This window comes from Balaenoptera acutorostrata, chromosome 13 (assembly GCF_949987535.1).
Source record: "Balaenoptera acutorostrata chromosome 13, mBalAcu1.1, whole genome shotgun sequence".
NCBI classification, from domain to species: domain Eukaryota; kingdom Metazoa; phylum Chordata; class Mammalia; order Artiodactyla; family Balaenopteridae; genus Balaenoptera; species Balaenoptera acutorostrata.
The window spans coordinates 25792223-25807298 of record NC_080076.1 but is presented as its reverse complement, the minus strand read 5'-3'; the positions used below and the strand labels follow the sequence as shown (position 1 = coordinate 25807298).

Genomic DNA, 15076 nt, shown 5'->3' with positions numbered 1-15076 from the left:
AGGTGGGGACTTGCTGAGCTTTTACTGTGGCTGCATTAGGCTGTTTGGGTTTGTTCTACCAGGGTTGGAACCAAGCTCTTGGTGAGCTGAGGTGGTTGGGGGAGCTGGGGGGGCGGGCTAGAAGAAACTGTGATCTCCAGCACTCGCTCCCCTCCCGCACAGGAAGACAGCCCCAGGGTCCCTCCATCAGCACCCTCTTTCCCTCCCCACAGGGTGGCATCCCAAGCAACCAGCCTGGCTGCGCTGTGGGCACACCTTGGGCGGCATGGCCCTGCCCTGGCTTCCTTCCCCCCGGGGACTCTGAGGTGCTCCCACCAGGCTGCCTTTCTCCCTTTGCCGTCCAGCCGCCCACAGCCTGACTCCAAGCACCTTGGCCTCTCCCCGAGGGAGGATATGAAGGGTGTGCCCACAACAAGTCTCCGGCAGAGACAATAGGACAGGAATGCATTAGCTTCCGAACAAACACTGTGTGGGCTCGCACAATTGCCTTGGATTCTCGTCCAAGAAACACATTTCGCTGTTCCAGGGTGCCTGCCCCGGCCCGCCCACACTCCTTTCTGTGCCAGAGACTTTGATGAGTGGGCTGCTCCTCTCCCCCCCACCCCGGGGGCCTTCAGCCCCGAGGTCGGCAGCCCTGTCTCCTCCATCCGCACAGCTTTTCTTCCAAAGAGCGATAGCAGAGAAGAGGGACAGTCCTGGCCAGGCAGAGACTGGCCTGCCCACCAAAGAGTACCTGCTCCCTGCCACTGCTTTTAAACCATTTTTAAATCGTGGTTTTAAAAAAAGCAAGCATAAGATTGACCATTTTAGCCACTTTAAAGTGCACGGTTCAGTGTCATTAAGCACATTCACATTGCTGTGCAACCATCACCACCATGTGTCTCCAGAACTTTTTCATCTTGCAAAACTAAAACTCTGTCCCCATTAAACACTAACTCCCTAGTCCCTCTTCCTCAGCCCCTGACAACCACCATTCTACTTTCTGTCTCTATGAATTGGTTCCAGGTCCCTCATATAAGTGGAATCCAACAATACTTGGCCTTTTGTGACTGGCTTATTTCACTTAGCATAAGGTCTTCAAGGTCCGTCCATGTCGCAGCATGTGATAAGATTTCCTTCCTTTTTAAGGCTGAATAACATTCTGTTATATGGATGGACCACATTTAGTTTATCCATTCATCCATCAGTGGACGCTTGTGTTGCTCCCACCCCTTGCCTGTTGTGAATCATGCTGTTGTGAACACGGGTGGACAAGAATCTGTTCAAGTTGCCACTACTTTCTGAGAGTTGCTTGGAGTTAAATGAAGCGTTGTCTCCAGAAGACCCCAAATAGAACACGCATAAACAACAGAGTGGGCCCCCTCAGTGTACCAGCAGGGATTCACTTATCTAGAAACTGGCTGTCTTTTAGGAAAGCAAGCCATGAAGAAATGGAACACAAAACAGGTAAGTTTTGGCCAAGACAGAAAAGAGTGGAAAGGTCTTGCCCTTGGACACTGCCCACAAAGAGCAAGTCAAGGACGGATTCCTGAGAAGCCGTTGATCACCCAGAGGCACCGGAGCCTCTCAGAGTGACACTGACAGGGGTCGTGGGGAGGGAGCCCCCTAGCGTGTGTCAAGTGCTCCCCCGGGGTAAGGCCAGCCGGCCTCTCGTTCCACCACACAGAGCAGCAAGGTGGGACTTCCCAGCTGTGATGATGGGGGGCTGAGGGGACGTCCTCTCTGCAGCCCTTCAGCTCTAAGGCTCCAAGGGTCCACCCTCTAAAGCTGGCAACGGACAGGCCGAGATAGCGTTTGGGGGAGATTAGGACGTGGTCTGCAGCACCCACTCCCCTCCCAAACGCTGCATCCCAGCAACTGCAAAGGAAAAGTACAGTGAAAGTCTCCCAGTCCTCCCCCACTTCCTTGAGAAAACCCAGCAGGCCGTTTGCGAGAGGGCCTATCACTCGATGTGATTCTTGGCTTAACACAGACTTTCCCAAACAACCAGTGAAAGATAAGGTTGGAGGAGAGGCTCTGGGGTGAGAGCCTGCCCGCAGCCCTGCTTGAGGGTCCCCACCCTGTCTGTCCCCCCAGAGCCCAGAGCCCCCCAGGGAGGGAGCAGGCCTGCGGGGGTTTGGGTGTGCAGAAGGGAGGAGGTAGTCCAGTCAATAAGATGCGGGGAGGGAAGGAAGAACAGGAAGCCCTGGACCGGCTCTGCAGTTCTGAACCGTCACCGGGGAGCAGACGGAGGGCAGGCAGGCCTCGGGCCGTAGAAGGAAAGAGGAGACACCTGCTCGTGCGGGCACAGTGCTGGCAGGAGCACGAGGCCCCGCGAGGCTGTCCACGCTGTGCGGGCAGAAGTCGGAGGGCCACTTGGAGGGAGAAACAGTCACATTTCAGAGCATCTAGTACTTGTCCGGCCCCGGCTGTTCATAGTATTTCCCATCATGTTACCGCCCATGTCCCGAAGCCCCAGGACCCCTAAGAAGCTGGTCTCAGAACGGAACATGATCCCAGGTTCATCTCAATTTCCCATGACAGGCATTACTAGCACCTACTATGTGTCAGCCAACATGCTAGTTGCATCCGGAGCAGGACCCCTTTCTTCCTTCCCATAAGCTCCCAGTTCTGCCTGCTCCCCTCGCCCCCAAATGGCTGCCACCACCCACTCTGTCTCTGGGAGTTCCCTTCCCACCAGATACCCCACTTTCCCCCTTTCTTGTGATTTCTACCAGCAATTTTTATTTTAAGGTTTCTCTTCCTGCTAAGCACTATGGGAAACCTATGCAGGAACAAAGTTAAGCACTATGGGAAACCTATGCAGGAACAAAGTTACCATCAGAAAGAAGTCCCAGCAAACCTCACAGAGTTCCCTTAATATTTGTCCTCATGTTCCGTGCAGAGTCAGTGGGGCTACGCCCACCTTCCCCCCGAGACAGTTAGGGCCCTCCAAGTCCTGGAACCAGCCCCTCACAGAGCAGGCTGGGTTGGATGCTGTACCAACCCATGGTCCAGTACCCATGACTCGGTACGCCTGCTACAAGGTGAGTCACCTCCCCCCAGCTTTTTCCAGAACCTGCTTCCAGGGTTTTCTAGATGAGAGAGGTCCTTCCTAGTGTGACCCCCAAAATTCCCCCCAGACACTGACTCAGTGAAAGCTTCCCTTGGCTTCCCTTGAGGGTCTGCAGCCCTGTGGGGCAAGAAAACTCCAGAAGCACACACCGGCATGGGGAGGAGGGTAGACAGCTGTGTGCTGCAGAGTATTCCTCTGTGCAAATGTATCCTCATAATTTAACCAGTCCCCTTGTTGGTAGCTATTCAAGCTATTTGCAAAAGTGCAGCAAAAACCTTATATCCATGTCATGGTGCATATGTGGGCAGCGGGGGACACGTGTGGAATAAACTCCTGGAAGTAGTATCACTGCTCAGAGGGTTTGTACACTTGTAGTGTTGATAGTTATCACCAAATTGCCATTTAGAGAGTCATATACCAACTTCTGTTTCCACAAACACTGTACGTTTGCAGACACATTGACTATAATTTTGTGCCGTGTCTGCTCTGACAGGAGAAGTCTGTGGGGTGGAGCTATCCAAGTCCCGCTCACTGTTGCCTTTTCAAGCGCGTGCACTGGGGTGAGTTGCCCTGGCTCAAGGCTACTCCCTCCTCACTTGCAGACCCTCCCAGCTGGGTGGGTTTTCTCCCTGCTACTCAAGGCATATTTGTTAACAAATACTTCCAAGTGCTTACTATGTACCAGGCACTGTGCCAGGTGCCGGGGAGAGAATGGACCAAACAGGCCTTGCCTTCCTGGAGCTTGCCTTCCCCTGGGGGAGACAGCAGACAAACAAACAGATCGTATGTCGGGGTGAGAGATGCTGAGGAGAGAAGTAAGCCAGGAGGTGAACGGCGGGATCACTTACAGGCAGGCCGGTCAGGGAATCCCTGGTGGATGAGGTGATGTCGGGGCAGAGCCCTGAGTAAACTGAGGAAGGAAGGTCTGCAGACAGGTGGTGGCTGAGAATTCCTGGGTGACAAGAGCACAAAGGCCCAGAGTCACAAGTGTGTCAGTGGGCAGAGCGTGCCCACCAATGGCCGTCAACGCCTGTCACTGCATGGCCGACACTGTTACCTTCCCCGGGTTGTCCCTTGCTCTCCACCAACTCATCTTTTGAGCAGCCTGAGACCTACCTCTGCTCCTTCATCCCCAAATGATTTCTTTTTCGGTGTGTCTACCGTGGGACCAGTTAATGCCCAGCCCTGCAGAGATACGAAGAGGAAGGAGGTCTGGTCCCTGAGAGCATCTCTGGTCAGAGCAGCCCACACTGATCTGGCCCCTGGACTCATTTGACATTTAATACATGCATCTTCAGCCCCCCTGATGTGACCGCTTGTGGCTTCTGCTGGGGGAGACCCTGGGCTGGGTGGATGGCTGCAATAAGACAGGAGAAGGGGGAAGTTAAGGACGGTGTGTGGAATTTGGATTTTGAGTCTGCAGTGAGAACAGTCCCCGGGTTGTGTGTGATTTCACCCTCCTTGAACGCGTCATGCCCAGATCAGAAACCTTGACTCTAGTTCTCGGTTAGTGGACAAGGAAGCTGACCCTAAAAATGCCTTCCTCTTGTGCTCTCTCCTTACCCTCCGCCCTTCCTTTAAAACAACAAAAAAAACAATGCATAAATCATATCGACCCACATTTATCGAATCCCTGTTGTTGCCAGGAGCTGTGCTAGGTGTTAAAGGGCAGCAGAGATGAACGTCACACTGCCCTGCCTTCAGGAAGCCACAGTTCACACTGGAAGATGTCTTGCCACTTGTGTGGAATGCTGAGTGGTGGGAAAGCCAGGGGGTGCTCGGGAGTGAGAAGCAGGAGCGGGCGCCATGGGCTGGGGTGACCCAGAAGTCTCCAAGGAAAGCTGGAAAGTGACCTGGGAAAAAATGGGGGGAAAGGCAGAAAATAACAAATATTGGTGGTGCTGTGGAAAAATCAGAACCCTAGACACTGCTGGAGGGAATGAAAAATGGCACAGCCACTGTAGAAAACAGTTTATTGGGTCCTCAAACAGCTAAACGTGGAGTTACCACATGACCCAGCAATTCCACTCCTCAGTGCGTACCCAAGAGAGATGAAAACCCATGTCCACACAAAAACTCGTACACAAGTGTTCATAGCTGCCTTGTTCACGAGAGCCAAAAAGTGGAGACAGCCCAAATGTCTATCAACTGATGAGTGGATAAACAAAACGTGGTGCATCCATACAGGGGAATATCTTCCAACCCCAAAAAGGAATGACGAACTGACACAGGCTACAACATGGATGAACTTTAAAAACATTATAAGTGGAAGAAGCCATTCACAAAAAAAAATCACGTATTATATGATTCCATTGTATAAAATGTCCAGAATAGGTAAATCTATAGAGATTAAGGACATTAGGGGTTGTCAGGGGGTGGAGGGGGAAAGGGGACTGACCGCTAACGGGTACAGGTTTCTTTTGGGAGCCATGAAAATATTCTAGAGTTAGTGGTGATGGTCGCACAACCTTGTGAATCTAAAAGTCACTGAACTGTATGCTTAAAAATGGTGAACTTGATGTTACGTGAGTTATGTCTCAATTTAGAGAGAGAGGGAGAGAGATTGAAAGAATGAAATGCAGCACATAGAGGAGAGCCTGGACGGGGGGTGGCCTGCCCCGGTGCTGAGCCTCGTGGCCATGGCCTTGGTCAGGAAGCAATTCGGCCTCTGGAACGGTCTGCATGGCTTTGCAGGCTCACGGTGCTGGGCCCGTGGAGAAGACTGCTGTGATTTCTGCAAGTCCTCCTATAGCCAGGGCCCAGGAACACCTGAGACCATGGCTGAGCCCCTCTCACTAATCAGGAAATCTACGCGAGTTTAATTTTTGCTGACCAGCTGCTCATAGTGGATGATCCCAGCATGCTTGCCGCTGCCTTCAAACCCACCTGCAGCCTTGCTCTGCCGTGGCCTCTAGTCAAGCCCTCTGACCTGGCCGGGACTCCCACGCTCCGTGACCACGGCGGTCCTCTAGCTGCTTAGATCCCGTCAGAGAAATCACTGCTTCCTGGGGCAGTGCTCCTGCTGCCCTCCGGCCTTGGTGGGCTGCCTCTCTGGCCCGCCCCTTGGAGATGTTTGTTCTGGGCTGCAGGGGGCTGAGAGCAGCGCACCACCCTAAGCGGAATTCTCTGCCGCTCTCTTCCAGCTCTTGCAATCTCAGGATGTGAAGGAAGATGCTGTCCTGTGCTGCTCAATGGAGGTAAGCAGCGTGGCTTAGACACCTCCCACCTCAGACCCTGTGCGTCCCTCTCGCCTTAACAGTTATGGGGGCTCAAGGACCACTGGAGGCATCCACGGGTCCAGGGCAAGGGCGTGTCGAGCGGGGCTGGTGGCGGACGGCTTCCTGAGTGGATGTGGACTTCTGCTGGAGGAGAGGGAACTGCCGGTTCTCTGGCGGGAAGGATGGAGTGCTAGCATCGTCCACTCTCCCTCTGCCCCCAAGACCACCTCCCCCTCGGCCAGGTGCGCCACACAAATGGCTTAGGAGATTCTAGGTGATGCCCTGCCCCCTGACTTAGGAGATTCTAGGTGATGCCCTGCCCCCTGACTTAGGAGATTCTAGGTGATGCCCTGCCCCCTGACTTAGGAGATTCTAGGTGATGCCCTGCCCCCTGACTTAGGAGATTCTAGGTGATGCCCTGCCCCCTGACTTAGGGGAGTCTAGGTGATGCCCTGCCCCCTGGCTTAGGGGAGTCTAGGTGATGCCCTGCCCCCTGGCTTAGGGGAGTCTAGGTGATGCCCTGCCCCCTGGCTTAGGGGAGTCTAGGTGATGCCCTGCCCCCTGGCTTAGGGGAGTCTAGGTGATGCCCTGCCCCCTGGCTTAGGGGAGTCTAGGTGATGCCCTGCCCCCTGGCTTAGGGGAGTCTAGGTGATGCCCTGCCCCCTGGCTTAGGGGAGTCTAGGGGATGCCCTGCCCCCTGGCTTAGGGGAGTCTAGGTGATGCCCTGCCCCCTGGCTTAGGGGAGTCTAGGTGATGCCCTGCCCCCTGGCTTAGGGGAGTCTAGGGGATGCCCTGCCCCCTGGCTTAGGGGAGTCTAGGTGATGCCCTGCCCCCTGGCTTAGGGGAGTCTAGGGGATGCCCTGCCCCCTGGCTTAGGGGAGTCTAGGGGATGCCCTGCCCCCTGGCTTAGGGGAGTCTAGGTGATGCCCTGCCCCCTGGCTTAGGGGAGTCTAGGTGATGCCCTGCCCCCTGACTTAGGGGAGTCTAGGGGATGCCCTGCCCCCTGGCTTAGGGGAGTCTAGGGGATGCCCTGCCCCCTGGCTTAGGGGAGTCTAGGGGATGCCCTGCCCCCTGACTTAGGAGAGTCTAGGGGATGCCCTGCCCCCTGGCTTAGGGGAGTCTAGGTGATGCCCTGCCCCCTGACTTAGGGGAGTCTAGGGGATGCCCTGCCCCCTGGCTTAGGGGAGTCTAGGTGATGCCCTGCCCCCTGACTTAGGGGAGTCTAGGGGATGCCCTGCCCCCTGGCTTAGGGGAGTCTAGGTGATGCCTGCCCCCTGGCTTAGGGGAGTCTAGGGGATGCCCTGCCCCCTGACTTAGGAGAGTCTAGGGGATGCCCTGCCCCCTGGCTTAGGGGAGTCTAGGTGATGCCCTGCCCCCTGACTTAGGGGAGTCTAGGGGATGCCCTGCCCCCTGGCTTAGGGGAGTCTAGGGGATGCCCTGCCCCCTGGCTTAGGGGAGTCTAGGGGATGCCCTGCCCCCTGGCTTAGGGGAGTCTAGGTGATGCCCTGCCCCCTGACTTAGGGGAGTCTAGGGGATGCCCTGCCCCCTGGCTTAGGGGAGTCTAGGTGATGCCTGCCCCCTGGCTTAGGGGAGTCTAGGGGATGCCCTGCCCCCTGGCTTAGGGGAGTCTAGGGGATGCCCTGCCCCCTGACTTAGGGGAGTCTAGGTGATGCCCTGCCCCCTGACTTAGGGGAGTCTAGGTGATGCCCTGCCCCCTGACTTAGGGGAGTCTAGGTGATGCCTGCCCCCTGGCTTAGGGGAGTCTAGGGGATGCCCTGCCCCCTGGCTTAGGGGAGTCTAGGGGATGCCCTGCCCCCTGACTTAGGGGAGTCTAGGTGATGCCTGCCCCCTGGCTTAGGGGAGTCTAGGGGATGCCCTGCCCCCTGGCTTAGGGGAGTCTAGGTGATGCCTGCCCCCTGGCTTAGGGGAGTCTAGGGGATGCCCTGCCCCCTGACTTAGGGGAGTCTAGGTGATGCCTGCCCCCTGGCTTAGGGGAGTCTAGGGGATGCCCTGCCCCCTGACTTAGGGGAGTCTAGGTGATGCCTGCCCCCTGGCTTAGGGGAGTCTAGGGGATGCCCTGCCCCCTGACTTAGGGGAGTCTAGGTGATGCCTGCCCCCTGGCTTAGGGGAGTCTAGGGGATGCCCTGCCCCCTGACTTAGGGGAGTCTAGGTGATGCCCTGCCCCCTGACTTAGGGGAGTCTAGGTGATGCCCTGCCCCCTGACTTAGGGGAGTCTAGGTGATGCCTGCCCCCTGGCTTAGGGGAGTCTAGGGGATGCCCTGCCCCCTGACTTAGGGGAGTCTAGGGGATGCCCTGCCCCCTGGCTTAGGGGAGTCTAGGGGATGCCCTGCCCCCTGACTTAGGGGAGTCTAGGGGATGCCCTGCCCCCTGGCTTAGGGGAGTCTAGGGGATGCCCTGCCCCCTGACTTAGGGGAGTCTAGGTGATGCCCTGCCCCCTGACTTAGGGGAGTCTAGGTGATGCCCTGCCCCCTGACTTAGGGGAGTCTAGGTGATGCCTGCCCCCTGGCTTAGGGGAGTCTAGGGGATGCCCTGCCCCCTGGCTTAGGGGAGTCTAGGGGATGCCCTGCCCCCTGGCTTAGGGGAGTCTAGGTGATGCCTGCCCCCTGACTTAGGGGAGTCTAGGTGATGCCTGCCCCCTGGCTTAGGGGAGTCTAGGGGATGCCCTGCCCCCTGGCTTAGGGGAGTCTAGGTGATGCCTGCCCCCTGGCTTAGGGGAGTCTAGGGGATGCCCTGCCCCCTGGCTTAGGGGAGTCTAGGGGATGCCCTGCCCCCACATGTCCCCGTGGTGTGCGGTTTGGGAGGAGGTGCCGAGGCTTCTTGATCCCCCAGGTTGGCACCATCCGCTTCCAAGCAGCCCCCATGGGAGGTCCCACTCCTGTCCCCAAGGTGTGGCCGCTGCTCTCCGGGATCTTCCTTCAGACACTTGGCTTTGGCCCAGTTACAGGGACAAAGCTGTGCCTTCAGAAAACAGTCCAAGGGGACTTCCCTGGCAGTCCAGTGGTTAGGACTCTGCGCTCCCTCTGCTGAGGGCACAGGTTCGATCCCTGGTCGAGGATCTAAGATCCTGCAAGCCGCACGGTGTGGCCAAAAAAAAAAAAGAAAGAAAGAAAGAAAACAGCCCAGGGACATTCAGAGTGGAGTGTGGTGAGGAGAGGCGCTTCCAGGGCCCACACCCAGGGCATGCCGGGGCTCCAGCTGGGTACCCTGCACGGGGCTCCAGGCAGGGGAGATAGGAGAGGAGGAGAAAGCATGGTCCCTGCCTCCAGACAGCCTGTGGTCTGGCTAGAGATAGAGACCTCTGTCACATGCACAGAGTGGATGGGATGGTGTAGAGAATAAATATGGGTACAGAGCATGCATCCCTGAGGAGTTAGGGGAGAGGTCAGAGTGGGCCAGAAAGGTCAGGGAAGGTTTCGTGAAGAAGGCAGAGCCTCGAAAAAATGGGTGGGCTGAGGCTGGAGGTGGAGCAGAGACAGGGACTTAGATTATAGGGAGAGGAGCTGCAGGGGCTGCCGGCCGACGGTGCGCTGATCCAGAGGATCGGGGCACCTTCTTCCTAAGGGGGCTTTTCGAGATGACCAGGGGCCTCTCTTGGGGGCAGGCCCTCTGGCTGGCCTTGTGGCCCAGTTCATATTTCTCTCCTCCCCATCCTGTCACAAGTGTGGGCAGGGGTCAGTTCTGGGTGTATGTAGGTGCGATTGGGGGCAGGAGAGAAGGAAAGAGAGAAACAGGAGACCTCATCCCTGCTCTCAGGTTCCACACGGACACATGCAGGTAATAATGACCAAGTTCGTTTCCAGAGAGACATCCCAGCAAGTGAAAATTGACACGGTGCCACCTGATCACTCTTGAAGGAAGCAGGTCACACAGCCATTGAGGTTGTGGGCGATAGTCAAAGAAGGCTTCCTGTAGGAGGGGAGGCAAGTGGATGAAGGGAGAAGCAGCGTGTTCCTGGTGAGGACTCTTTGCAGCCCTGGGCAGCAGGCAATATTCTGACCCCTCTTATTCCTCCAGAAGATTGGGTATTAAATGTGGGCTCTCACATTGGCTGTGTCCACCCTCCACACTCTCCATCCTCCTGCCCTGTGGCATAGAGGCCTGGGCCTGCACCTTCCTGGGATAATCCAGCTATTTCCCGTTCCTGCCCCCAGCACCCCTAACCAAGGTGGGTCAGGAGCCCTTTCAGGGCCCAGCTCACGTCCTAACCCCACTTCTCTGCCCGCAGCTGCAGAGCACAGGCCGACTGCTGGAGGAGCAGCTGCCCGAGATGATGGCGGAGCTCCTGGCCAGCGCCCGCGACAAGATGCTGTGCCCCTCAGAGTCGATGCTGACCCGGTCCCTGCTGCTGGAGGTCATCGAGCTCCACGCCAACAGCTGGAACCCTCTGACGCCCCCCATCACGCAGTACTACAACAGAACCATCCAGAAACTGACAGCCTGACAGCCAGGGGGCCTGGCGGGTGGCCCGAGGGCAGCTGGGGCCCTGGTGCACAGAGCCAGATGGACAGGCGGGAAGACAGGGGTGGCCCTGCCGGCAGAAAGAAATGGGGAGGAAGGCAAGCAGAGCCGGCGGCCAGTATGGAGCCAGACGGGGAAGGGACCAAAGCCCTAGGAGGAGCGCCCCCCTACCCGAGCCCCCCAGCCCGAGCATGCGGCAGCTCACACCAGTAAGGGAAGCATGTTTCTTCCTCACGGTGGCCCGGCCCTCCCCCTCCTCACTCCCACTCCTCCCCACCTCCTCCCATGCAACATGTCCCCGGCAGGGCTGTGTGCAAGGGGTTCATCTCTGTGACTCCTTAGAGGCCTTGGCAGCCCGCACACAGGGTACAGCTTGGGTCAGAAAGGACCTCAGAAGGCTGAAAAAGTGGGTCGGGGACGGGCTTGCATTGTTCCCGCATGCTGTCAGCCGCAGTCGCCAACTGGCAGCAGGCGACGTGTAGCAGATGTCCGGGAGGACAAAGGCAGGCACGGTCCCCACCAGCCGCCCGTAATTGACGGCCTTTGTCCTTACGGCCGAGCTGGGGGACAGAGGCGGTCTCCTCTAACCTTCATGCTCCACCCTCCCCACTTCCAGCCTCCCCTCTTCAGCCCCCAAGCTGCAGGCCCAGGGGGCCGGGGGCGGGCCCGGGGCCTGGAGGGGAGATGGAGTTTTTCGTTCTACTTGCACTCTTTTGTTTCATTGTGTTTTATTTTTTCAAAAGTCAGCTGCTTTGAAGTCTCCTCTCTCAACGCAAAGGGCCCGCAATGTGATCACACAGTCAGCACCGTGAGGACCCCCTGATTAGAGGGAGATCAAACCTGGCCCCCTCTGGAAGGATTCTAGCCACAGACAGCTTGCCAGTAGCCAATTAGGGTAATTGGAAACTTCTGCCCCGACAGGGGAACCCGCTGGAACCCCATGCCCCTCAGCCCCCGGCTTCCAGTACCTCTGTTCTCTCTTTTTCTAGCTTCCTCCCTCAAAGGGCTGATACTGTCCCTGCTGGGAAAGCATTAAACCCGTCCTGCCCCGGGGCCTTATAGTGAACCGGGCTCAGAACCAGGCTGGCGAATTAAAACCAAAACGCCCGGTGATGCTTGCCCGCTCCACACACCGGTCTTGTCCCAAGCTCTCACTGAAGGGAGAATTGGGGGGCCCCTCAGGGCTCCCCAGGGCTAGCTAAATGGGCTGTGTCCGTGCCCTAGCCGATAGCCACGGTCTGTGCCCCGGGAGGGCTGTGGCACTGCAGCCCCAAGGCTGTCGGGAAAGGGTGAATTCATTGAGTCGTGGGGACCATCAGGGGACCCAGCAAGCCACCAGCTTTCCAGGCTGGGAACAAGGCTGGGGGTTCTTGGAGGGGCCAAGTCCTGGGAGCAGCTCCTTCTCTGATGGCTAGAAAGGAGGATGTGTGTTGGGCCCTGGGAGGCTGGCTTCGGGTTGTCACTGGTGTCCGCACAGCCCATCTCCTGGTCTGGAGCCCACGTATTGATGAGCCCCTGGAAAACAACCTCAGAGCCCAGCATCTTCCTCACTTGCCCCTTGGTTGAGGCCAGTCCTTTTCTGGGTCACCTTGGAGGCCCGCTGGGTGCCTGGTCCGGTCAGGCTGGAGGAAATTCCCTTTGTTGAGTCTAGGAGAGCAGGCAGGTGGGGTGGGGAGCAGCTTTCTCTGTACTTCCTGGCTTTCCCCACCAGCTGCCACCTGCCTGCAGTCCCCAAAAAGAGCCTGTTGGGGACAAGGCATGGGGGCATGGTTTACCTGGAGTGGGTCGGTCACCTCTGCCAAGGAGCCCACGCTGCCCCTGGCCTCTGCCTTCTCCCTCCCGGCCCCTTCCTCTCAAGCTTCTCCTCACTGCCTTTCCTCCTCAGCCTACACCTCTGGCTCAGCCTGGGGCCCGGGGACCCCAGAGGCCCCACAGGAGGCCTTGAGAGAAGAGCCGGGCTGATGTTAGGATGCTCAGAGAGGGCACCAGGGAAATCATGGTCCCGAGGAGTCGGCAGCCCAAGCCAGGCAAGCAGCCACGCCCTGGCAGCCCTCAGAGAGCCGCACCTGGGCTGAAATGGGCCCTGCTTCCCTCGAGTGGTGTGTGTGTGTGTGTGTGTGTGTGTGTGTGTGTGTGTGTGTGTGTGCGCGTGTGTGCGTGCACGCGTGCGCGGGCATGCACGAGCACATCTACTGAGAATGAAGCAGGGCCCTGGAAGAAGAGAGAGGCCTGCGAGTGAGGTCGAAAGTCGAGGAGGCAGGGGAAGGGGTCTCCCACCCCTACCTTGGGCTCAGAGAGTGAGCTTTATGAAGGGGCCCCAGATACCACGGACTCAGGGGGCTGACGTCCCCTCGAAAGCCAAGCAAGTAGCATCTTGGGCACTGTGAGCCTAATGCCCTTCCTCCTAACAGCCTTCCTTGGTGGTCTTGCCTCACGGCCAACCCCTCCTTGACTGTTAGGACCAGAGCGGGAAGAAGCGAGGTATAAATATGTAAACATATATAAATATATTTTTAATTACGTGTCGTGTCACCATGGCTCCAGACATATGGTTTGCCTAGTATATTCCATTGCTTGAAAGCGCTTCCTGGCCGATCCGAATAACAATTTAAGCTGTTTTTCTAAATGTGGGTTGCTGCTACTTTTTCAGACATAGAAGGAAAACATTAAAAAAAAAATTTTTTTTTAAGGAAATAACAGTAAAGCCTAAAATCTGAGACACTGAGGCAGCTTCCCACGGGAGAATACTCAGACAGGAAGTGGGGGGCAGAGGCGGGCGCCCCCAGACCTCTGCCCCCTCCCCAAGCCAGATCCCCCCTGCTGAGTGAGGGAGGCCATATCCAAGTTGACCTCTGAATGTATTTGATGGGAGGCTAAACTGGATATTGCGTTTCTAACGCTTGCGTGGCCTTCCCTCCTCGCCTGTGGCTTCCTTGGCACAGAGGAGGCAAAGTCCAGCCATCTGATGCGGGTCCTGTCTCGGTCTCTCCCCCGACGGTCAAGACGAGGTAGTCATTGTTTTCCTCTCAGGCAGCCGGCCTGCTCCTGCTCCCATGGCCTTGTGGCTTTGCCTAAGCTCTGGGACCGCAGCCCCAAGAAGGCCCCCAGCCTCCCCTGGACAAGGCGGGACCCCACCATCCTCCGCGAGAGTGTGCACCCCCAAACCCACCTTCGTCTGCTCCTCCTTCCTTAACCAGTCTGTACACCTTTAAAGTTTGGGGATCGTCCTGTCCATCCATGTAAATGTAAATGTTGGCCGAGTCGGTATTTATTCTAATTTTTATTTTATTTTATTTTCCCTGAGGGATGGGGAGGGGGGTGTGGGAAACGTACCACTGATCACGCCCTGGGCAGCTGCAGGGGCGGGGGCCCAGACAGCCAGGCCGCCGCAAGAGCAGCCCCAAGGGGCTGCCCAGACGCCAAGCCCCAGTCTCTTATCTGGCATCAGAAGCCGGCCAGTGTTCCTCGTCCAACAGACTGTCCGGCCTGCCCATGGAGTCCTGTCCCTCAGCTGCCGGCACTCTGTTGGGAAACCTCAGGCTGGGCCTTTGAGGATGCAGATCAGAGAAATGGCAACTTTCCTCTGCTCGGGACACTTGCACAGAAGGGCTGCCCGCTTCGCCCGAGCCAGCTGGGAGCCTGGTGACGGGTCCTACCTCCCCGGAGCAGGGGCCTGGGGCTTCCCGCCAAAGCTGCAGCAGAATCCTGCTCATGCGACCACCTTCCCTCCCTCGGTATGTCCTGCTTTCCAGCTGAACCCAAACTACAAGTGGGTTTAAAAAATAAACCACACCAAAAACAAAACTGCCCTGAATCTGTGTTCTTTGTGTGTTTGGCAAAGGAAATCTCTCCCAAAGGCTTTTGTGCCTTAACAGGTGCTGGCAGAGGCCTCAGAGGAGCCCCTACCCAGGTGATGATTCCCCACGGTTGGGCCACTGTGGGGAGGGGGCGCCTGGGGGCTGGGGAGGGTGGGGGAGGAGTGGTCCAGGATACCATGGGTGAAGGAGACGTATACCCCCTTCCTCCCAAGCTTGGGAACTGTGGCCTATCCAAGGTGGGAGGGTTAAGCCAGTCCTGCACAAAATCAACTTTTCCGCTAAAGACTTGGTTTGCTGCGTGCTTAACCACTCCACTCCCCAAACCTACCCCTCCCATGAAAAAGTCACTGTGACATCTGGCAATGACCCGTTTTAAAAAGACTGAGACTTGGGCCTAGCCTAACAGCCTCTAAAAGTCAGCAGCAAGTGGCTGTCCTGTCCCCGTGAGTCAAATCAGTCTTTCATCAAAGGGTCCCAAATCCCTTCCATGGCAAGACACTGGGGAC

At 57.2% G+C, this 15076-nt stretch overlaps 1 protein-coding gene across 9 annotated transcripts in view; it reads left to right on the top strand.

Annotated features, from left to right (window-relative positions):
* The window catches only part of CTIF (cap binding complex dependent translation initiation factor), a 305014-nt gene extending 290475 nt beyond the window's left edge, over positions 1-14539 (top strand). For all 9 annotated transcript variants that reach the window (XM_007197213.3, XM_057526382.1, XM_057526381.1 and 6 more), the window contains 2 exons: positions 6199-6252; positions 10520-14539. In XM_007197213.3, the coding sequence (XP_007197275.1) occupies positions 6199-6252; positions 10520-10735 (270 nt within the window). In that variant the 3' untranslated portion in view covers positions 10736-14539. The remainder of the gene's footprint in view (positions 1-6198; positions 6253-10519) is intronic.
* Positions 14540-15076: the final 537 nt, after the last annotated feature.